Source organism: Salmo salar, chromosome 12 (genome assembly GCF_965601325.2).
Source record: "Salmo salar chromosome 12, fSalSal1, whole genome shotgun sequence".
Classification (NCBI taxonomy): Eukaryota; Metazoa; Chordata; class Actinopteri; order Salmoniformes; family Salmonidae; genus Salmo; species Salmo salar.
This window is the reverse complement of record NC_138302.1, coordinates 58,850,739-58,875,121: the sequence shown is the minus strand read 5'-3', so window position 1 is coordinate 58,875,121 and position 24,383 is coordinate 58,850,739. Positions and strand designations below refer to the sequence as shown.

The following is a 24,383-nucleotide window of genomic DNA, read 5'->3' as shown; positions in this document are numbered from 1 at the left end:
GTCCAAACTTTTGACTGGTACTGTATATGGCTACAAGGTAGAAGAGAGAGGTGAATGAAAGAGGGAGGGAGGGTGGAAGAGAGAGAGAGCGAGGAAAAGAGAGAGATTTCGTAGATAAAAAATAAACTCCCCCAGCACTGATGTAAAAACATGATCATTGGCACCCAGTCTTAGAGAGGCAGAAACAGGCAGGGGCGCCGCCAGGGATTTTGGGCCCCATGAAAAGATATCACATTGGCCCCCACCACCACAGGCCACACCAACCCTGCGCAATTGCTGTAACCACACACCTCCTGAACCCAATCGACCCATTCAAAGCTTTAAATAACTCTACCTTTGCAGGCTTGCAACTCTCTTGTAGTCCAATAGTTACTGTATGATATTTACTGACAGTGAGCTGTGAAAATATAACACTGTGCAGACATGCATGCAACATTCTGCATACAGTGGAATTCACTATTTGATGCAAGACTGATACCCTCTATAAGAAATGTGCTAAAGGCCATCTTTTACAGTCCAAATGTAATTTTAATGTTAAAATTCTTGAATGGAAAATTCTCTTAACATGAATGAATAACTTAAATAAATATAACTTAAATATACATTAGACTCTTCAATTAAATTAAATTAACATTATCATCTATAGAATGATATAACAAACAAAATAATAAAATCAGCAGTAGATTTTGAACTAAGTATACATACCAACTAAAAAATAAGCAGCTGTAAAAGCGGAAATGAAAAATGGAAAACAAAATGGAAATGAAAAGGCCTGATGGTGGCGCTAGAGGAAAGGTCAAGTGGTCAACAAATCAATAGGTTTCTTCCACTTGGAGTCTTGATTGTGCACAACAAATATTATGGCAATCCAGCCATTACTTTGAGATATATCTTGTTCTCAGTCTGTTCTCAGTCTTGTTCTCAGTTGTGGGCATCATGTGTGTAGTGATCCAATATCCATATCGATGCCATTTAACAGTTATCACTGGCCCTTACTCAGCCTTACTCACCAAGAGCCCAGCACCGAGCCTTCATGCTAGAAAAGTCACTGATCAAGTCTTTGAAGTCCAGCTTTCTGGCTAACTGACTTTCAATGGACAGCATGGCAAGACTGCAAAGCCTGTCCTGGGACATAGTGGACCTCAAATAGTTTTTTATTAGTTTTAGCTTACTGTAAGCTCTCTCGCCACTAGCAACAGTCACAGGCAGTGTGCAAAATATACGTAAAGCAATGCACACTTCTCCAAAAATGCTTTGCAGATGCATTTTACAAATTGCATTCAGGAGACCAAGAGGGGACAAGTTAGGTGGGAAAGTGGCAGCATATACAGTGTTCAGGTGTCTTACTTCCTTTTGAAACTCAGGTGTAAGATCTCTGGAATACTTTATGATCAGTGGTTGCTACACAAAAGGGACTTTATCCTCACTAATCGGCCCAACTTTCAGAACAGCTGAAAATGATTCTACAATTTTTGCAGTGGTGTGGAACCTAGTGTCCAAGTCACTTATGTTGTCCATAGCAGTAAAAAAACACTGTGTTCCGAAACACCATTGCTGCACTGTCCTGAGCTGTCTCCTCTTGAGAGGTCTCATCATGGAATCTCTTCCTTTTCCTCTGGCGGCTGTGTTCCTTGCTAAATTGAGGTGCAACATCCATTTGCGTAGCAATCAGTGTTGCCTCAGACAGGAGAGACTCCCATCCAGCTTTAAGGCTCTGATATTGGCTGCAACTATGTCAAGTGAGCTTTTTCCTGACTGTACCTGCAATTATGCCAACTGACATGTCATTCAACACAATGCTGCTCACCTCAGGGGATGGGTACGGGGATGGGTACGGGGAGACAGGGCTGCTGAGCCTGAAGCTGTATCTGGAGGGCCTGGCACCAGGCAGGGGCAGGGACAACTGATTTAGTATGAACAGCTTGCTAAAAGTTTGCCTGCATTGATTAAATGTCGGCTAAAAAAGGAGCGAAATGTAAACATATATTATTAAGTAACTCATGTTAGTGGTGCAAAAGTAGGGGGGCAATACAGAGGCTCTCTGGATGTTTACTTTTGCCAAAAACAAGAAAAGAAAAAGAAACCTTTAGTTTTATTAGTACATTGTAAATAAAATATTATATTAATGATGATAGGTTAATAATTGAATATCGAAAAAAATAGACCTAATGTTATAATAATTTTTTAGGGCCCCTGTCAGTCACAGACCCATAGAATCGTCCTAAGTCCCCCCCCCCCCCCCCCCATACGGCGCCCCTGGAAGCAGGCATAGGGGAGAGAAGAGAAGGAGAAGAGAGAGAAGATCACAGGGGGATGTACAGTATAAGTGGCAGGGTTTGAATCAGGACCGTATACACAATGTATGTGGCATATTATTACAGAAGCATCACAAACCATATCACAGGATCATGAACTGGACCTCAAACCAGTTCAGAGTTGCATCCTGAAATTGCCCCTTTGATCTTCAAGGTGTTAGCTAAGTGGTTCAGAACATTTTCCCAGACAGGGTTGCGGGCTGGCTGACTGGGCTGGGTAGCTTACTGTAGTAGCCTACTGTACCCCAGAGCGGGATCGTTATGGGTCCTTATAGGATTACACTAGATCCCTCAGCACAGTCCCCCACAGGATTACAGGGCTCTGGGTCAGTGGCTACAAGTGGTGTTATGTTGTGTGGTGGTCCAACAAACCTGGAGGAATATGAGGAGATGAGTGCTGAGGAAGCTGTGTGTGAGGCAGGCTTTTAGAGCAGGGCCTAGGAGGCAGTCTAAGGGCAATGGGTCATTGCCTACACATGGTGTTTGTGTTGGTGTGGTGTTCCACCTTTGGCTGAGTGTGAGAAGAGAGGAGGACCTGAGGAGGCTGTGTGAGAGGAGAGGAAGGCACGAGAGGCAGACAAAGGCAGAGGAGTGTAAGGAGAAGAGAGAGGATGAGAAGCAGACTGAGGAAACCGTGTGTGTGAGATGCAGGCTTTGGAGAAGAGGGCCTGGGAGGCAGAGTGAGGAAGCCGTACCGTGTGAGAGCCGAGGCACGGAGGCATGCTTTTAATAAAGGAGGAGGCAGATGGCCCACATTAAAAGCAGAGGGCCCTTGTGACAGTCCTCAACAGCCCCGCTGAGAACAGGGTAATTAAATGAGGAATTTAATCGGATTCCTCAAATTAAATGTCCAGCTGGATACGTACTCCCAGACCCCTGCTGATTTCCACCTTTTCTGTCTCTGTGGATGCGTCCCAAATTACACCCTATTCCCTATGGGCACTGGTCAAAAGTAGTGCACTATGTAGGAAATATGGTGCCAATTGGGACACAGCCTCTGTCTGTGGTGCTGTGGGGTTGGGGTGTGTCACACGGTGCCTCACAGACCTCTGATCAATACCTACTCATACCTGATTATAGTCAGGGTGATAATTGCTGCTAAAGTATTCCATTCACAGCTCTGACAGTGGGAGTCTGGGAAAGGAAGGGACCATCACACTATGGGGTCTCCTGAGGGTCATATTCATAATGGGTTCTGGGTGGGTGGGAAAAAGCACAAAAGCACCACCATGAAACAATACACTCTCTCTACAAGATGTAACAGTACAGTAGGAATGATGATTATGTGTATAGTAATACAACGAATGAGGTCTGTTTGAATTACCTAGTATTCATCAATCCCCATAGGAATTTGGTATTGAGGACAGTGTGGACCATGTCAGGCAAGACAGCAGGGTCAAGTGCATTGCAGTGTGTAAATGAATTGTGATATCAATGATTTAACTGATTTTGGAATGAATATCAAGATTTCAAACGGCATTAATATGCAAACTAGATGACACAGACGGCAGAATAATACTAGCTCTGATGGAAGCCAAACATATTATGCATGTGATCACTTTGTTCTAAATATAAACATTTGGAAAATGAGTGTGCATCTGTTCAACCAACAATATGAATTATCCTAGCCTTATTGTTACCGCTGTAGCCATAAGCTCACTATTTTGACAATCAGCTAAATTACAAACACACAATTTTTACACATTTACATAGAGCGTGACGCATGCTGAACGTGGGAACAAGTGAACTTGGTTTGTTGTTTCTGAAAGTTTCTTTAAAACTATTATTGAAAGAAAAATGGATAATAGCCTAACTGTTTTGGATCCCGCGACGAGGTTAGACTCAGTTGCTGCGACCCCTACTATGTGCCTGTCACGACTTCCGCCGAAGTCGGGTCCTCTCCTTGTTCGGGCGGCGCTCGGCGGTCGGCGTCGCCGGTCTTCTAGCCATCATCGATCCACTTTTCATTTTCCATGTGTTTTGTCTTATTTTTCCTCACACCTGGTTTCAATTCCCTCAATCACTTGTGTATTTAACCCTCTGTTCCCCCCATGTCTTTGTGTGGGATTGTTTATTGTAAGTGCTTGTGCACGTGTTGATTGGTGCGCGACGGGTTTTTGTACCCATATCTTGTTATTTTTATGCCGTTGGTTTTGCTATTAAACTGCTCCGGCTATTAGCAAGTTCTGCACTCCTGCGTCTGACTTCCCTGCCACCAGTTACGCACCCCTTACAGTGCCTAACCCTGAATTCTGAAGAGCTGATGCTTGGCGAAGCTGCTAGTCTAACTGCTAGCTATCAAGCTAGCCAGGCTTGTAAGCTGTTTAAATCCCTGCTATTTGTTGGTGTTTCCATCATTCCTGAGAGCTGTGCTGGCTGGAATTGTGTGAAGTACCAGCATTCACCAGCTACCATCATGCCGCCCAAAGAAGGTTGGAGTAATGGAGAGGACAGTGTCTCGCTGTCACAGGTGTGTCATCTTTTAAATCAACAATAAGATGTCTACAAGCAATTGTTATAGCAACAAGAAAATAGCTTCAATAACGTGTCCAAATACTGGTGGACTCAACTAACAAAAGAATGGACGATCTGACCAGAGAGGTCCAAGACCTTAAGAACAGTTTGCAGTTCTCCCCGGGTGAGGTGGATGAAAAAGACTTGCAGCATGATGAAAACAAACTGTAAGTCTACATGAGATAACATCAGCACTGTCTGTGAAACATTATTACAGATGACTGGGGGGGAGAGGGACAATGCAGGAACAACAACATCGTTGTGGATGGCATACCAGAGTCTCCACATGAGACCTGGGCGGAGTCTCCTGAGAAAGTTGAGAAAAATTATCACAAAAGGCTGCAAATCGATCACAGGAAGATTGAGGTTGAGTGCGCCTACAGGTCTGGAAAACCTGTAACGAGCCCAGGTAACAGACCTACGTCGATAGTGGTCAAGTTCCTAAAGTTCAAGAACAAGATGGCTGTTCTGGAGAGAACCAAGAACTTGAGAGGAACCAACATCTTCCTCAACAAGGACTTCTCTGAAGCTGTGTGCAAGAGTTGGAAAAAACCTTGCTCACCTATGAAAGCTGCCAGAGAGTGTGCGGACATTGCATACATCCGGTACAACAAGTTCATTGTCCACCTTCCCTCCCAAAAGCCTGGGAGGAGTGAGCGAGCCAAGCTTCCTGGTCAGTAGCTTCAGCACAACATCACATATACACTGAGTATACAAAACAATAAGAACACCTGCTTTTCCAATGACATAGACTGACCAGGGGAATCGAGGTGAAAGCTATGGTTGTTGTCATGGCACCACACTGCCAGTTCTCTGACCTCCTCCCTATAGGCTGTCTCATCGTTGTCGGTGATCAGGCCTACCATTGTTGTGTCATCAGCAAACTTAATGATGGTGTTGGACTCGTGTTTGGCCACGCAGTCGTGGGTGAACAGGGAGTACAGGAGGGGACTAAGTATACACCCCTGAGGGGCCCCAGTGTTGAGGATTAGCATGGCAGACATGTTGTTGCCTACCCTTACCACCTGGGGGTGGCCCGTCAGGAAGTCCAGGATCCAGATGTAGAGGGAGGTGTTTAGTCCCAGGGTCCTTAGCTTAGTGATGAGCTTTGTGGGCACTATAATGTTGAACGCTGAGCTGTAGTCAATGAACAGCATTCTCACATAGGTGTTCCAATTGTCCAGGTGGGAAAGGGCAGTGTGGAGTGCCAAGAGCGTTATCATACAGTCATCCAGAACAGCTGGTGCTCTCGTGCATGCTTCAGTGTTGCTTGCCTCGAAGCGAGCATAAAAGGCCTTTAGCTCATCTGGTAGGCTCACGTCAGCTCGCACTTGGGTTTCCCTTTGTAGTCCATAATAGTTATCAAGCCCTGCCACATCCGATGAGCATCAGAGCTGGTGTAGTAGGATTCAATCTTAATCCTGTATTGACGCTTTAGCAACTAGCTGTCCTCTTAAGAGGAAACTTCTAACTGTGACAAATGCCTGTAATATGACCCAGGTTATCTCTCAACCATCAATCAATCAATCAATCAAATGTATTTATAAAGCCCTTTTTATATCAGGCGATGTCACAAAGTACTATACAGAAACCCAGCCTAAAACCCCAAACAGCGAGCAATGCAGATGTACTAGCACGGTGGCTAGGAAAAACTCCCTAGAAAGGCAGGAACCTAGGAAGAAACCTAGAGAGGAACCAGGCTCTGAGGGGTGGCCAGTCCTCTTCTGGCTGTGTCGGGTGGAGATTATAACAGTACACGGCCAAGATGTTCTAATGTTCATAGATGACCAGCAGGGTCAAATAATAATAATAATCACAGTAGTTGTAGAGGGTGCAACAGGTCAGCATTTCAGGAGTAAATGTCAGTTGGCTTTTCATAGCCGATCATTCAGAGTTAGAGACAGCAGGTGCGATAGAGAGAGAGAGAGTCGAAAACAGCAGGTCTGGGACAAGGTAGCATGTCCGGTGAACAGGTCAGGGTTCCATAGCCGCAGGCAGAACAGTTGAAACTGGAGCAGCAGCACGACCAGGTGGACTGGGGACAGCAAGGAGTCATCAGGCCAGGTAGTCCTGAGGCATGGTCCCAGGGCTCAGGTCCTCTCGGAGGGGAGGGAGAGACAGAGAATTAGGGGGAGCATACTTAAATTCACACAGGACACCGGATAAACTCCAGATATAACAGACTGACCCTAGCCCCCGACACGTAAACTATTGCAGCATAAATACTGGAGGCTGAGACAGGAGGGGTCGGGAGACACTGTGGCCTCATCCGATAATACCCCCGGACAAGGCCAACCAGGCGGGATATAACCCCATCCACCTTGCCAAAGCACAGCACCCACACCACTAGAGGGATATCTTCAAACCACCAACTTACTACCCTGAGACAAGGCTGTTGTGTTGGATCTGTGACATCCACTTGTATTTATCATATCTTCACTAATGTTTGCAGAGCTTTCCTCCAAAGCAATATCAGTTCCCATTGGCTGTATTGACCATAACATTGTGGCAATAACAACGAAAGCCAAACCGCCAAAGGTAATTTATAAGAGATCATACAAAACAATTATCAGGACTCTTTTGTGATTCCAGATGCAGCACTGGAAGTATTTGTAAAATGATTCATGCCAATAATTGACAAGTATGCACCTGTTAAGAAAATAACTGTGAGAACTGTTAGAGCCCTCTGGATTGAGATGAACTGAACAATTGTGTGGTTCAAAGAAATTATGCAAAAGAGGTGGCAAACAAGTCAGGCTGCTCAGCTGATTGGTCGACAATCTGTAAATTGAGAAATGTTGTGACTAAACATAACAAAGAAGAATAAATTATAATACCAAACCAAGATAAATGACCCAAAATACAATGGGAAAAGACTTTGGAGTACCTTAAATTATATAATCGGCAGAAAACCCAATTCATCTCCATCGTTCATTGAAGTTGACGAGTCATTTATTTAAAAAAAAGTTTGATATTGCCAATCATTTCAATTACTATTTCACTAGTAAAGTGGAATGACTCAGAAGTGAAATGACAACAATGAAAGGTGAACCATCATATTTTTGAAAAAAATATATAACAATGAAAGAGAAGCTTTGCTGTTTTGAATTTGGTCAAGTTAGTGTGGGAGAGGTGGAAAACCTATTATCCATCAATAATGATAAGCCACCAGGTATAGACAACCTTGATGGGAAACTATTGACAATGGTAGCAGACTGTATTGCCAACCCTATTTGCGATATCATTAAACAAAGCCTAAAGGAGTGTGTGTGTCCACAGGCATGGAAGGATCTAAAGTAATTCCACAGCCTAAAAATAGTAAAGCATCCTCTGCTGGCTCTAACAGCCACCCAATCAGTTTGCTGCCTGCTCTTAGTGAACTGATGGAGAGAATTGTGTCTGACCAAATACAATGCTATTTGTCAGAGAACAACCACTGACTTTCATCATGTATATAGAGAAGGGTACTCAACTTGTACTGCACTAACTAAGATGACTGATGATTGGTTCAAATAAATTGATAATAAGATGATAGCTGGAGCTGTATTGTTAGATTTCAGTGCAGCCTTTGATGTTATTGATCATAAATTGTTATTGAAAAAACTCTCTTGCTATGGCTTTGCATCACCTGCATGCCAGTCTTTCCTGGTTGAGGGTTGACAAGAGATGTAATAGTTCTCTTCTACAGTAGTATTTGTATCATCCATTCCAATGGCTTCTGGTTTAGCTGTTATAAATTCTCCCTCTAGTGGGCAAAGTTTGCACATTATTCAGTAGACCTACATTTTGGTGTGTTTAGTCGGCTGTGTTTACACAGGCAGCCCAATTCTTTTTTTTTTTACACTAATTGGTCTTTTTGAGCAATCACATCAGATCTTTTCACATCAGATCTTTTTCAGAGCTGATCCGATTGGTCAAAAAACATGTAGTGAAAAAAATATCAGACATGGCAGTGGTGGAAAAAGTACCTAATTGTCATAATAATTGAGTAAAAGTAAAGATACCTTAATAGAAAATGACTCAAGTAAAATTGAAAGTCACCCAGGAAACTTCTACTTGAGTAAAAGTCTAAAAGTATTTGGTTTAAAATATACTTAAGTATCAAAAGTAAATGTAATTGCTAAAATATACTTAAGTATCAAAAGTAAAAGTATAAACCATTTAAAATTCCTTATATTATGTAAATAAGACTGCACCATTTTCATGTTTTTTAAATTTACGGATAGCTAGGGGCACACTCCAATATTCAGACATAATTTACAAACGAAGCATGTGTGTTTAGTGAGTTCACCAGATCAGAAGCTGTAGGGATGATCAGGGATGTTCTGTTGATAAGTGTGTGAACTGGACCATTTTCCAGTGCTGCTAAGCATTCAAAATGTAACAGGTACTTTTGGGTGTCAAGGAAAATGTATGGAGAAAAAAGTACAATATTTTCTTAAAGGAATGTAGTGAAGTAAAAGTAGTCAGAAATATAAATGTAAAGTACAGATACCCCCAAAAAACTATCTTAGTACTTTAAAGTATTTTAACTTAAGTACTATACCCCACTGAGATTTGTGCTGCCTACAAGTAGCAAGTAACAAGTAGCGTAGGTGGAATAAATAAGTACTGTGTTCAGATTGTAGCCTAAAGCCAAAGATCTCCGTAAATAACGTTTTTTTTATATTATTCAAAACTACTGACAACCCCATGTTATGGATATGTAGCATATGATTGTTTAAGTAGATTTATATAATTACCCACTCAACTGACAGAGCCTGTTTTATGTTGTAGTGAAATATAAAAACTTGACACAATGTGTTGGTGCTGCTGTAGGCTTTTTAGAGCGCTACAGCTTTACTTCGGCGCTAGGATCCAGCGTCCTGAGCTCAGATTTTACCTCCCGCCCCATGCAGCTCGCTCTATTCTAAACCGTCCGCCAGAACACTCACATGCACACCGCTACTTCCTGGATGGAAGAATGGAACCAAAGACAGTTCAGTACGTTTAGAAAGTCTGTGATGGAACGCTTCCAGCACTGCCTTTGCAACATTCTCTCTACATTCATAAGTGGCGCCGCGGGTCACCGCTGAATGGACGAACATAATCAGTAGCCTATTCTTCGACCATTTTTTTCCCCTCAAGTTGACGAAATTGAGTCGGGCTCGTTGACTTTCACCTATAGGATTCACTTTGGGAATGTAGAAAGGAAGCTTGGATGCATGTGGCCGACTGTGACAAAACTATTTTTCTGCGGTTCACAGCCGTTGATATTCCTTGAAACAGATGCTTAATTGGCTTCAAGTGAATTGCCATCAAACTACACTCATATCAGACACTGCAGTTGGGTTTGCGTCCTATGTGCTAACGTCTGTTTTCAACAATCAAGTTTATGTAATTTTGTAGACCTCAAACTTTGTCACCCGTTGCCTTCTTGTTGCTCTCGATGAGTATTTTGACATGCGGAGAATACTGGAACCGAGTCACTGGTGGACCTTACCCATAATTTTTTCAGCCTTGGCCGTGTTTACCGACTGTCATCCTGGTAAGTCGTTGCATTGTTTGCAATATTGTAAACTATTTGTTCACTGCAGTGTGTTTAGTGCATATATAGGCAACAATGTTCATCTATATTTGTATTAAAATCTAGACCAGGAAAATGTCATTTCCAATTTTACCCTGATCACGAAAAGATAACAGGACGAGAAGACTTGCTGCTGCTAGCTCCTGCCGCATGGAAGATGACACATCCATCCTACATACATAAGTGATTCCTCATGAAACCCAGGCAAAAATACCATGATTTTTGGGGGTTTTCATGAAAAGTAATCTATAGTATAGTCATTTGCAGCAAGAATTGTTGACATATATTTGACATTTGTATCTCATTGCATAATTGACAAATAATTGATAAAAATTGCCATATTTTGGATAAATATGCCATAAATGAATTGTGTATTAATTATGTATTACAGCCTGATTAATCAGACTACTACAGATTAAACATTATGGACTGGAGTCTAAATAGTTGGGTAAAAAAAATACTTTCCTGTGGATATTTTGTCTCAAATTTCGAACAGAAGAACCACACAGACGACCAACCAGTAGAGTAAGTTTAAATGTCATTTATTCAACATTCTGTCTTGTAAGGAACATTTACACGATTTTGCAGGGATTACTTTCAGGCTGTATATACCAATGAATTGTGTATTACAGCCTGATTAATCAGACTCCATCTGTAGGTGCTACAAAGCAAACATTGGTGTCGTATGAAGCTTTACCTCTTGCTCTGTAATATGAGTAGTATTTTGATTTCAATAACTTATAAAATAAATCTATTTTAGATTTGGCAATTTAAAAAATATATATTGTTAAACACAATATATTCTACGGCAGGGTTCCCCAACTGGTGGCATCTGCCCGCAAGTGGTTTGATTTGGCCCCTCAAGATTTAGCTTTTTTTAATTTCATTGTTGGACGTAAGACTGTTAAAGCACCAGGAAATCAGCTCTTTGTGATTTTAATTTAAGAATCTGTTACCAAGTATTCCTATGCCTAATAGAGAGACACGTGATCGTATACAAATGTGAGCAAGGTTTAAAATTATTACGTTTTAGTCAAACATTATATCTGTTTGGGTTTCTTGCTGTCAATTTGCAGTCTACAAATTATTTGTAATTATGTTCCGGCCCGCCAATCATCCGCTCAAGAAATAATCAGCTCACAGCTGAATCTAGTTGATGATCCCTGCTGTACGGGCATATCAAAGTTCCAGAGTGGGATCTCTGCTACTTTTTGACTTATTATCCAATTTGTAAGCATTACCATCAGAGTGAATGTGAAAATGGATTTTAAATGGTCTTCCAGCTGCTGGTGATTGGTAGAATGTTCAATGAGACAAGTAAATGGAGGGCTGTGATTGGTTACATTGCCTACAATGCAAATTACTCTATAAAATGGGCCCTAAATTTAAAACTAGCGGAGATCCCATTCTGGAACTTTCATATGCCTGTAGAGTATATTATGTTAAACAATATATTGAAAAGTTTGCCAAATCAACAATGGTATATTTTCAATATTCATGTTTTATTTTTTAATGTTCATAAATAAAAATGTAATAAAAAAAAACTACTCATTGCAGAGCAAGTTTTAAAGCTTCATATGACAATACATTTTAGTTGTAGCATCTACAGATGAAACATTATGCAGTCTTAAGGAGGCCTGGGTAATTTCAAAATGACATAAATATGCCAACTTTGATTAATTATTTCTTAATAATACTTTTAGATTCAAATGTCAGATATATATCATCAACCATCCTGCCTACAAAGGACTATTCTATGGATTACATTTTGTGAAAGTCCCCAAAATCATGGTATTTTGATGAATCACTCATAATGTGACTTTGCTAAAATTGCCAGAAATTTCAACATGGGATGAAATTAAAAGATTGACATTACACTGCGTGCACAATTATTAGGCAAATTGTATTCCTCAGGATTAATTTTATTGTTGAACAAACACAATGCTCTCAGTCAATCCAAAATGTTATTGAACCTCAAACCTGAATGTTTAACAAAGGAAAAGTGAGTTTTGTCTTTCTCAGGGAAATATGTGTGCACAATTATTAGGCAACTATTAGTGTGCAGAATTATTAGGCAACTAAATTACAAAAATAATTTCTCAACTCACTTGTTTATTCTCAATTTTTAGAGTAAGTGTAACAGATAAGTAACACAAAATGACAATTATATAACATTTTTGGCCTTTCAAAAATATTCAGTGACCAATATAGCCACCCTTATTTTCAATAACTGCCATGAGCCTTCCATCCATGGAGTCTGTCAGTTTCTTGATCTGTTCACGATCAATTTTTGCTGAAGCAGCAACCACAGCCTCACAAATGCTGTTCAAAAAGGTGTATTGTCTTCCATCACTGTAAATCTCACGTTTGAGAAGGGCCTACAAGTTCTCAATAGGATTTAAGTCAGGTGAGGAAGGGGGCCAGGTCATTATTCAGGCATCTTTGTGGCCCTTGCTGGCTAGCCAAGCAGTGGCATACTGGAATGCATGTGATGGAGTATTGTCCTGTATAAAGATCATGGCCTTCTGGAATGCTGAGGACTTCTTCCTGTACCACTGTTTGACGAAAGAATCTTCCAGAAACTGGCAGTAGGTTTGGGAGTTGAGTTTCAGTCCATCTTCAACCCGAAAAGGTCCAACTACCTCATCCTCAATGATAGCAGCCCATACCAGTACCCCTCCTTCACCTTGCTGGCACCTGACTCAAAGTGGTGCCCTGTGTCCATTACTGATCCAGCCACGGGCCCATCCATTTGGTCCATCAAGAGTCACTTTCATTTCATCTGTATAAAACCTTTGAAAAATCTGTCTGGGCAGAGAAATACCTGAAATCTTGATGCTTCAACTTGTGAATCTTATTCAGTGGTGGTCTTGTTTTAGTCTTCTTGACCTTGGCCATGTCTCTGAGCACTTGACACCTTGTACTTCTGAACACTCCAGGTAGGTTGCAGTTCTGGAATACGGTGACACTGGAGGATAATGGGTTCCTGGTAGTTTGACGTTTAATTCTCCTCAAGTATTTTGCAGTTAATTTGCGCCTATTCTTCCCCATGCGTTTTTTGCGCCTCAGTTGACTATTCGCAACAAAACGTTTGAATGTCCGGTGGTCACACCTCAATAGTTTAGCTATTTAAAGAGTGTCGCATCCGTCTGAAAGGCATTTTACATTTTTGGCTTTTCAGTGTCAGTTAAATTTCTTTTTGGCCCATTTTACCTGAGGTAATGAGGCTGCCTAATAATTATGCACACCTTGATATAAGGTGTTATTCACTTTCGCCACACCCTCCCTCATTACACAAATACGTATCACCTGAAAATGATTAAATCCAATAAGCAATTTCACTTGTTTTTGAGAATCTTACCCCAACCAGCGAATCACTTCCTCATCCTTTTTGTGCAGTACGTGGGCTCTGAAAAAACATGAACAAATGCTCTAAAACACCCAAATACGTCCTCGAGCTGTTTCCCCCCCTCACTGTGTAGCCTGCTTCTATAATGGATGGAAAAGTATTGCTAAAGTAGCAACAAAATTGAATATATCGTTGCGGATAAAGTTCGGAATGATACAATTTCATGTGTACAACATCTAAAGACCTGCATCACTATACTGAGAGCTTTTCCGTTTATAAAAGGACGTATTTGGGTGTTTTTTTGGAGCATTTCTTCATGTTTTTTCAGACCCCCTGTACTGCACAACGAGGATGAGGAAATGATTCGCTGGTTGTGGTAAGTCTCTCAAAAACAATTAACACACCAATTACATACTTTAAAAAAATGTGGTTGTCAAAAAGCAACATTCTCCTGTACACAACCACTTCATGGAGCAATTCAAAGGGATGCACTCATGACATTACATTGTTGCAACTTGTGGTTTCTAGATTAAACAGTGTATCATTCTGATGACCTTGATGGAAAGTTACATACTCCCATTGTGAACTGTAAATGAAACATGCAAGGCGGCTTATTAGCTACATTGTTATAATATTGCAATAATGTTATTAATGCATTGACCTGTTCTCTGCACAGCTGAACTCTGAGTTCAACTCAACTCATCTTTGCTGTCTTCCGTAGCAGTCACATTGAGATTCAATAGTCAATCCTGTAATAGTTTTCCATTGTGATTGTAGCGTGGGCCCTAGAGGAGCTATTCCTCTGACCGAGAGATTAGAGATGCATACGGTAAAGAGAGAAATCTAACTCGAACAATGGAAATGCCATGGAAATGCATGGGGGAAAGATCCAGGATCTCCTCATTGCCCCCCAGAAAAAGTTTCCTACGTTTTTAGGCTATTGTTTATGTGTGTATTTCATACTATGTTGAGTTAAAAATTGGAGTTTAGTTATTGTTTGGAGGTCAACCCCATTACATGTTTATGACATCGTCACCAATCAACTGCATTATAGTTAAAAACGACTTTGAATACCACCACCTATTTCTGTATGCTAGCTATGCTACCAGCTTGTACGAACAGGAGTTAGCATTTAGCAGTCACTTCTAACCTGAAAAGGGACAACTTCTAAATGTTATGCAGCATAAATAGCCAAATATTTTCAAATTGGTCCAGTTACAATAAATAAATCATGACGGATTTGACGAATATCCACTTTGTTAGATCAGATTTGTTGAATGTGGGCCAATCTGGCATGCTTCTTCCAGCTCCCACAGTCTGCGTACCATTGATCTCTTTACCGCATCTATAAAGTGTTGGTCCCATGTTTCCTGAGCTGAAATTAAAGATCCCAGAAATGCTCCATGTGCACAAAAAGCTTATTTCTCTCAAATTCTGTGCACAAATTTGTTTACATCCTGTTAGTGAGCATTTCTTATTTGCCAAAATAATCCATCCACTTGACAGGTGTGGCATATCGAGAAGCTGATTAAATAGCATGATCATTACACAGGTGCACCTTGTTCAGGGGTCAATAAAAGGCAATACAATACACACAATACAATGCCACAGATGCAAGTTTGGAGGGAGCGTGCAATTGGCATGCTGAATACAGGAATGTCCAACAGAGCTGTTGCCAGAGAATTGAATGTTAATTTCTCTACCATAAGCCGCCTCCAATGTCGTTCTAGACCATTTGTCAGTACGTCCAACCGGCCTCACAACCGCAGACCACGTGTAACTATGCCAGCCCAGAACCTCCGCATCCAGCTTCTTCACCTACGGGATGGTCTGAGACCAGCCACCCGGACAGTTGATGAAACTGAGGAGTATTTCTGTCTGTAATAAAGCCTTTTTGTGGGGAAAAAACATAATTTTGATTACCCAAACTTGAGTTAACGTAATCTGATTTACTTTCAGTATTTTTTTGGGTTGTATTACTTTCCCATTAAGAGGCATTAGAAGACAAAACTGATCCATTACACATGTATCATCATAGTGGCCTCTGACTTGTGGTCAGACTCACTCAGGTGGACCAAATGTAAACTTTTTTTCAATGCTGAATTGAATGTCATTGAGAAGAGAAATATTTTTTGCGTAAACATCCTTTCTGAAATTCATCCAAGAAGTAATCATCTAGTTTTTCATAAGTATCTGTAATCTGATTACAATATTTTTGCTGGTAATGTAACTGATTTGGTATTTTATTTTTATGTTTTTTATGTAATCAATTACTCCCCAACCCTGGTCAAGATGATCACCTTATCCCCCTGGTCACATCTGGTTTGCACCGCATCCCATCACCTGTCCAATCAGCACCCAAGCTACAGAGATGAGGAAGAAAAACAGGATTATTCTGGTACTGTCTGGGACACATTCACATCAAATACAGTATTCATAAAGTGTCTCAGAATAGGAGTCCTGATCCCGAAGTCCATATAATCTTATTCATGATCATCTAAAAGGCAAAACTGATCCTAGATCATCCAGCACTCGTACTCTAACTATTGATTTTCTGGGTCATTAAGAAAGCTTAACTTAGATATATTTTTTGTTTGTTAAGTATATAAGACCACACCCATTCCAAGCTTATCTTTAAAAAAAAAAAAAGTTATTTAAGAATATTTAGGCAAGTTAGCTGGCTAACTCATTGATCCTGCTTTGTAGTATACCCCTCAGACCTCCAGTAGCCAGGCAAACATGCTCTGTGTTCCATCTACTCTCCTCCTGTAGCTTTATTAGAACCGTGATGAATGTCCACGCAATAAGGCACTGTCACTAAAGGACGAATACCGCTGCACTCAAGGACTCAACCATATCAATAACTGTCCTCCATCCCTCCATCCCCTCCTCCATCCCGCCATCCTTCTCTTAAACAATCTCTCCCTGACATGAGCTGTCAAGTCAGCTGTACTTACGGCTGAGGAGTCAGTAGCTGGTCTGGGCTGGGGAGAGGGGAGTATAGAGAGTTCATTCTCTGGCAGGGGTTTACCTAATATACGTCCTTCCCTTTCTCGGTCTCCTCATGTTTTCTATTGACTGATCCTTTAAAAAGAAATGTTTACATGTGCTTTTGTTGCCGTCATTGAATCACTATAGATGTCCCTTGGAATTTGAAATACACAGTGCCCATATCATTTGTGTCCTGTTATTGTGGGTATATCCCAAATGAGTAATGTTCATGTGTTAATTTCCAATACGTGTCAGCTGTATTTTACAGGATGTGTTGTTGTGCTGGAATGCTATGGGGAGATCTCACACAGCACTTCAAACCGACTCCGAAAGAGGCACGTTCTTGTCAGTGATGATGTTTTCCCTTCTTCTGCTAATGTATTGCCTTCCTCTGCAAAATCCGTTTTCTCTTGCTCTATCAACATATTCTAACTCGGTAACCCTTCTACTGATTTGGGTTTGAAAGGTATGATCTTTCTCACTTTATTATTATTATTATTATTATTATTATTATTATTATTATTAATTATAGCAATGCTGAAACCAAACTACAGTATTTTGTCCCATGTTTAAACAAGGCAGTGCTCATGTCTATGGTCCTTCACTAGTTGTTTTGCTTTCCCTCACGTCAAACAATGGAGTGATTTGGAGGATTTAGTATTCACGGTAATCCAAACTCCTCTCTGTACGGATGAGAAAGCAAAAAGTAAGGTTCTCAGAATACTGAAACATCATGCAAATCAAGGGGCCAGTCATGTACAGTGCACACATTATTAAATGCATGTCTGAAGTGAAAAAGGCACATGTTATATTTGGCTTTTGTCAGGTCGGTTACCACTGTTTTGCCCCTGTTCATTTGATCTACCCTATTTTGTCCTGGGATGCAAAAGTTTCTTGATGTTGGCTGTGTTTAGAAGCTTCCAAATTATTTTGACATCGCCCAGGCCTGCTGAGAGAGTTTAGCATAGTGAAGTGCCTTTCTGATAATGTAACCCTCAACACTGAATCAGTTTCCCACTCATTGTTTTATAGGAGACTAGAACAAAATGGAGTCTTGTTGGGTTTTCCGATGGTCCGTGTTATCCGGGATCCTTGGATGTCCCTACAACATTGAAGGTTAAATTGAATGTGGTTGGTGTTAGGGTTTATGGTAGGGACGTCTCAAGGATACCGGATAGCACTTACCGTTTTCCGATGACATGATTGTCCTTTGTATTGGAATTCTGTTTGTGTTCCATTGCTATATTTTTACATGAGTCTCTTATTTAAATCGCATGAGAAAATGATATTTGAGGAGATTTGGAAATTCAATAAGTGCGCTTTGTAATGTATAGCATACATCAAACAACCTGGTATTGCGTGTTTGTGTCTTGGCTGTGTGTAAGACATTGTGAAGTGTTTGTGTGTATGCTGCGTGTCTGCATGTGCTCTCCGTCCCATGAGTGTGTGTGTGTGTTTCTCCTTAAATGGTTGTGTTCTCCATCCTATTAGTTGCTGACAGGGAAAAGGTTGAACCTGTATATACAAAGTGTTTTGATGTGAAGTGTCAGTCAGTCAGTCTGAGACTTAGATTAGACTGCAAAAAGTCTCTAATGTGCGCGCGCACACACACACACACACACACAGAAAGGATCTACAGGATCGGTGTCCCTATACCGGGACGGTTGTTGCTAATGTGACTAGAATGACATTGTAAGTAACTGCACATTTTCCAGGACATAGACATGTCTTATATGGGCAGAAAGGTAAATTATTGTTAATCTACCTGCACTGTCCAATTCACAGTAGTAATTACAGTGAAAAAAGACAATGCTACTGTTTGAGGAGAATGCACTGGTTTGATACACCTCTGACGGTAAATAATGTACTTACATTCAGTAATCTTGCTCTGATTTGTCACCCTGAGGGTCCCAGAGAAAAAGTTTTACTTAGTTTTGTTTGATAAAATCTATTTTTATATTCAAATGTAGGAACTGGGTTCTACAGTTTGAACCCTTTTGAAACACATGTTTTTTTGTTTGCATTATCTTTTACCAGATCTAATGTGTTATATTCTCCTACATTCATTTCACATTTCCACAAACTTCAGTTTCCTTTCAAATGTTATCAAGAATATGCATATCCTTGCTTCAGGTCCTGAGATAAAGGCAGTTAGATTTAGGTATGTCATTTTAGGCGAAATTTAAAAAAAAAAAAAGGGTCCGACCCTTTATTAAAATTAAGAAGCTCTTGTATACAGCCTGCAGACATTGTTTGTGTAATGCATAAATGTGCATTTCATTCTTTGGGGTGGCTGCTTCCCTCATGCCTAATGAGGCCTGAGCTCCATAGTGATTGAGTGGCTGCCAATATAATGAAATCAGAAAGCGATCGTTCTTCCTCCCATCCCGTCTCTGCCTCTCTCTCTCCTATCCCTGACCTGCATATTGAGAGGTAGTTAATCATTTAATTGAAAGCCAAGGGGATCAATAAGACTGAGGTATTAAAAGTAATTGGACACATTGATCAAAATACACATTTTTCTATTGGTGATTGGTTGGTTATTCTCTCATGTTACATTTCATTGGGGACATGCTGGACACTGTACTTTGAATAGGGTGCTTGACATTACGGCCTATCGTAAAAAGCCTAATGGGTAGAGATGCTGAAACAGAATTTACGATACTTTATCAGTGGGAAGCTCAAAGAGATGCACACAAGCTCTGTCTTTGGAACTAGATTGACTAGTTAGCATAAATCACCACAATCAAATTTCTATTAAATTGATTTATAAAGCCCTTTTTACATCGGCAGATGTCACAATTGCTTATACAGAAACCCAGCCTAAAACCCCAAAGAGCAAGCAATGCAGATGTAGAAGCACAGTGGCTAGGAAAAACTCCTTCTGTTCCCTCCAGAAAGATGAATTGTTCAAAGACTGGCTATGAAGTTTAGTGACACCTGGGCTCACCTTGTGGAAAGCATTTGTTTTTTCAGGAATATCACAGTCCTCGTAGAGACACCCCCAAATAGCTTGCCTTGGTCAACCCAACTTGTCTTTGAAGCCAGATGAGAACCCCTGAACTGGACAAGTAAAAAACCCTGCCTATTTTGCTTGTTTGATTTGAATTATGATAAATATTGCCAAAGCAACAGCAGACTTCAAATTGCTCAAAGTATCTGTAGGCTACTCGTTAATTTGTTAAATTTGACTACAGCAGCGGACATGTATTAGGCCTAACCCCTGAACACATGTATGAATTAAAGATTCTGATCAACACGAGGTTATTAGTTATGACAGTCACCCCACACGGTTTCCTGAGGGGATATACAGTATCTTTCACACCATGATGTAAGAAGGGAGTTGGAATGGAGTGTAAAAAGATCTTGCTGGAAGCTACGAGCATCGAGTACACAGTTCAGTAGCTAAGTGCATTCCTCCCCAACACAAGTCATATATTATGATCAACATGAGGTTATTAGTTATGGTACTCATTACACACAGTCATCTGAGGGGATATACTTTTCACTGATGCAAGTTGGAATGAAGTGGAAATCTGTAGAATTATCTCACTGGAAGCTAAGAACATCGAGTACACATCGAGCACAAGTGCCATCGTCATCAACACGAGTCATGAGTGTAAACATCTTATCCTGAGAACCCGAGATGTGCTTTTCTCTGACTGTAAAAACACACTAGTAAGGACACGTGAAGGAATAGACTATACGTAACATAGTAAATAGTATGCTATGTTGCTTTTGGTATGGTTATATAAGACTGAAGGTTACTTAAGGCAAACGAAAGTAAGGTGGTTGGTCATATTACACAAACTACTAGCAACCCAAAGGTTGCGTGTTCGAATCTCAATACGGACAACTAGCAACTACTTACCATTACTTAGCTACTTTGCAACTCTTAACCTTAACCTTAATCCCAGGGTTGAAAGTAGATTTAATTTCTTCCTGGTAAGGGACCTCCTATGACTATGTGTACATGCTCTTGAGTTTAGGCATTCAACTTTTTTTCTGGGCCTAATCATAGAACTACACTGAACAAAAATAAAAACGTAACATGCAACAATATTAAAATATTTTACTTAGTTACGGTTCATAAGGAAATCAGTCAATTTAAATCAATTCATTAGGCTCTAATCTATGGATTTCACACAACTGGGAATACAGATATGCATCTGTTGGTCACAGATACCTTTTATAAAAAAGGTAGGGGGCGTGGATCAGAAAACCAGTCCGTATCTGGTGTGACCACCATTTGCCTCATGCAGCACAACACAATCTCCTTTGCATAGAGTTGATCAGGCTGTTGATTGTAGCCCGTGGAATGTTGTCACACTCCTCTTCAATGGCTGTGCGAAGTTTCTGGATATTGGCGGGAGCTGGAACACACTGTCGTACACGTCGATCCAGAGCATCCCAAACATGCTCAATGGGTGACATGTCTGGTGAGTATGCAGGCCATGTAAGAACTGGGACATGGGGCTGTGCATTATCATGCTGAAACATGAGGTGATGGTGGCAGATGAATGGCACGACAATGTGCCTCAGGGTCTTGTCACGGTATCTCTGTGCATTCAAAATGCCATTGATAAAATGCAATTCTGTTCGTTGTCCGTAGCTTATGCCTGCCCATACCATAACCCCACCACCAACATGGGGCACTCTGTTCACAACGTTGACATTCGCAAACAGCTCACCCACACGACGCCATACATGCTGTCTGCCATCTGCTCGGTTCAGTTGAAACTGGGATTCATCTGTGAAAAGCACGCTTCTCCAGCGTGCCAGTGGCCATTGACGGTGAGCATTTGGCCGCTGAAGTCTGTCAGGTCAAGACCCTGGTGAGAACAACAAGCACGCAGATGAGTTTCACTGAGACGCTTTCTGACAGTTTTTGCTGAAATTCTTTGATAGTGGAAGCACACAGTTTCGTCAGCTGTATGGATGGCTGGTCTCTGACGATCACGCATGTGAAGAAGCTGGATGGGGAAGTCCTGGGCTGGCATGGTTACACATGGTCTGCGGTTGTGAGGCGAAATACTCTTAAACGACGTTAGAGGAGGTTTATGGTAGAGAAATGAACATAAGATTTTCTGGCAACAGCTCTGGTGGACATTCCTGCACTCAGCACGCCAATGGCACATTCCCTCAACTTGCGACATCTGTGGCATTGTTGTGTAACAAAACTGCATATTTTAGAGTAGCCTTTTATTGTCACCAGCACAAGGTGCACCTGTTTAATGATCATGTTGTTTAATCAGCTTCTTGATATGCCACACCTGTCAGGTGGATGGATTATCGTGGCAAAGGAGAAATGCTCAAATCAGGGATGTAAGCAAATTTGTGCACAAAATTTGAGAGAAATAAACTTTTTGTGTGTATGGGATGTTTTATTTCAGCTCATGATTTTTCATTTACATTTTTGTTCATTTCATCAAGAATCCCTTTTAATTCAAGAGGATCCCTGTGGGCGTAGTTGGAAAGATCTTTCATTAAATTGTTCAAATGTATTACCATTTATTGTGGCATAAACACAACCAGTCATGATGTTTTCATCTGATTGTCAAAAAATCCCTTCAAAGGGCTCCTTTGCACGTTCATTCACTCGCAACATATTTCTAACCTCCAAACAGTGATGAATGGAAAGAGACATCTTTTACACAAAACACAAAGTGTAATGACATTTGACAATTGTCCTTAAGCAAGAATTTATGCGTACACTGCTGTCCGCGCGCATCTCGGTGTCGGCCACTCGTCTCTGACTGACTTGAAAAAAGGTCAGTGTTCTCGTCGAACCACATCACATATTGGAGCATAGGCTATACCACCCGTTTTCAAGTCCATTCACTCATTCTTCATGCCTCTGACATGCGGTAATGATAAATAATGGTGTAATAGCCTTTTTTTGTACTTTTTACAAAAATAATTCTCCCGATTTCGTGATATCCAATTGGTAGTTACAGTCAAGTCCCATCGCTGCAACTCCCATACTGACTTGGGAGAGGCAAAGGTCGAGAGCCATGCGTCCTCCGAAACACGATCCTGCCAAGCCGCACTACTTCTTGACACACTGCTCGCTTAATCCGAAAGCCAGCCGCGCCAATGTGTCAGAGGAAACACCGTACAACTGGCGACCGTCGTCAGGGTGCATGCGCCCAGCCCACCACAAGGAGTCGCTAGAGCGCGATGGGACAAGGACATCCCGTCCGGGCAAACCCTCCCCTAACCCAGAGGACGCTGGGGCTATTGTGCACCGCCAGTTGCGGCCGGCTGTGACAGCCTGGGATCGAACCCGGATCTGTAGTGATGCCTCTAGCACTGCGATGCAGTGCCTTAGACCGCTGCACCACTCGGGAGGCCTCAGCCTACAGTTTTCTTGACATTTTGTTTTAATTATTGTGATAGTCTCATGGTTTACCAGTATGGCGTACCCCCACTATTAATTTTGCCGGGACGCCATACCGGACCGTACTGCCTTGCTTAACCCTAACCTTAACCCCTAACCCCAACCTTAAGCCTAGCTACCGTTAGCCACCTAGCTAACGTTAGCCACAACAAATTGGAATTCGTAACATATTGTACGAATTGCAAATTGTAACATATTATAATTTGTAACATAATACGAAATGGGTGATGGACAACCACAAATTAAGAGATGCCATACAAAACGTTACATATCATACTAATTGGTGTGTCCTTGGATTTGCGTTCACTATGTTGCGTCTAGCCCTGAGTCCAGGTTGGAAGGAAGGGTGGAACAGAACACACACACACACTTAACAACACAAGCCAAAACACTGAGCTGATTTCTGTTGATTTGATATCCTTGTTTTCCTATTACTAGGCGCATAGAGCAGCCAGCCAAGCGTCTCACTCCGACAGTTCAGCCGCTCTTAGTCTGAGTGAACAGTCTCCTCATTAAATCCTAGAAGTGATGATGTTTGTTTTTTCCACTTTAACGCTTTGAGACATATCCGTCCCTGAGGGCCTGCTGTACTGCCGAGGCTGAGAGACTCTGCCTTGGGGATTGTGTGTGTGTGTGTGTGTGTGTGTGTGTGTGTGTGTGTGTGTGTGTGTTTGTTTGTTTGTTTAGTTACTGTCTGTGTACATGTCTGTGTTTTTGTGCGTACTTTACACCAGTCACTGTGATCAGCTCAAACGTTCTGAGTGGACACAGTTTATGTGAACATTTACACAGTAGGGGTGTGAAGGTTAAAACATTTAAACAAAATTGGGATATTAACGTTAAGACAAATCCCTAATAGAAAAACAATGTTTTTTTTGGGGGGGGGGGGGTTCCCCGCAAAATTGAAATCACTGTGCAGCTGGGTCACCTGCTCTTTCTTTCTCTTTGTTAATGAAGCGAAAGTGTGTTCAGTTTTCAGTATGTTGGGTGTTTATTCATTGATAGGCCCTGTTTACTGAAGTTGCGAGACATTGCAGGCCAAGAAATATAGCATTCCATTGCGAGATACAGAAACACCTGTCTACATAAGGTCCCACAGTTGACAGTCCATGTCAGAGCAAAAACCAAGCCGTGATGTCGAAGGAATTGTCTGTAGAGCTCCGAGACGACAGGATTGTGTTGAGGCACAGATCTGGGGAAGGGTACCAAAATACTTCTTCACCATTGAAGGTCCCAAAGAACACAGTG

At 41.3% G+C, this 24,383-nt stretch overlaps 1 protein-coding gene across 1 annotated transcript in view; it reads left to right on the top strand.

Moving 5' to 3' along the window:
* Positions 1-9,729: 9,729 nt before the first annotated feature.
* Positions 9,730-24,383, top strand: part of LOC106565330 (receptor-type tyrosine-protein phosphatase gamma) — a 307,706-nt gene continuing 293,052 nt past the window's right edge. The window contains exon 1 of the mRNA XM_014132317.3: positions 9,730-10,356. Coding sequence (XP_013987792.1) covers positions 10,272-10,356 — 85 coding nt within the window. The 5' untranslated portion in view covers positions 9,730-10,271. The remainder of the gene's footprint in view (positions 10,357-24,383) is intronic.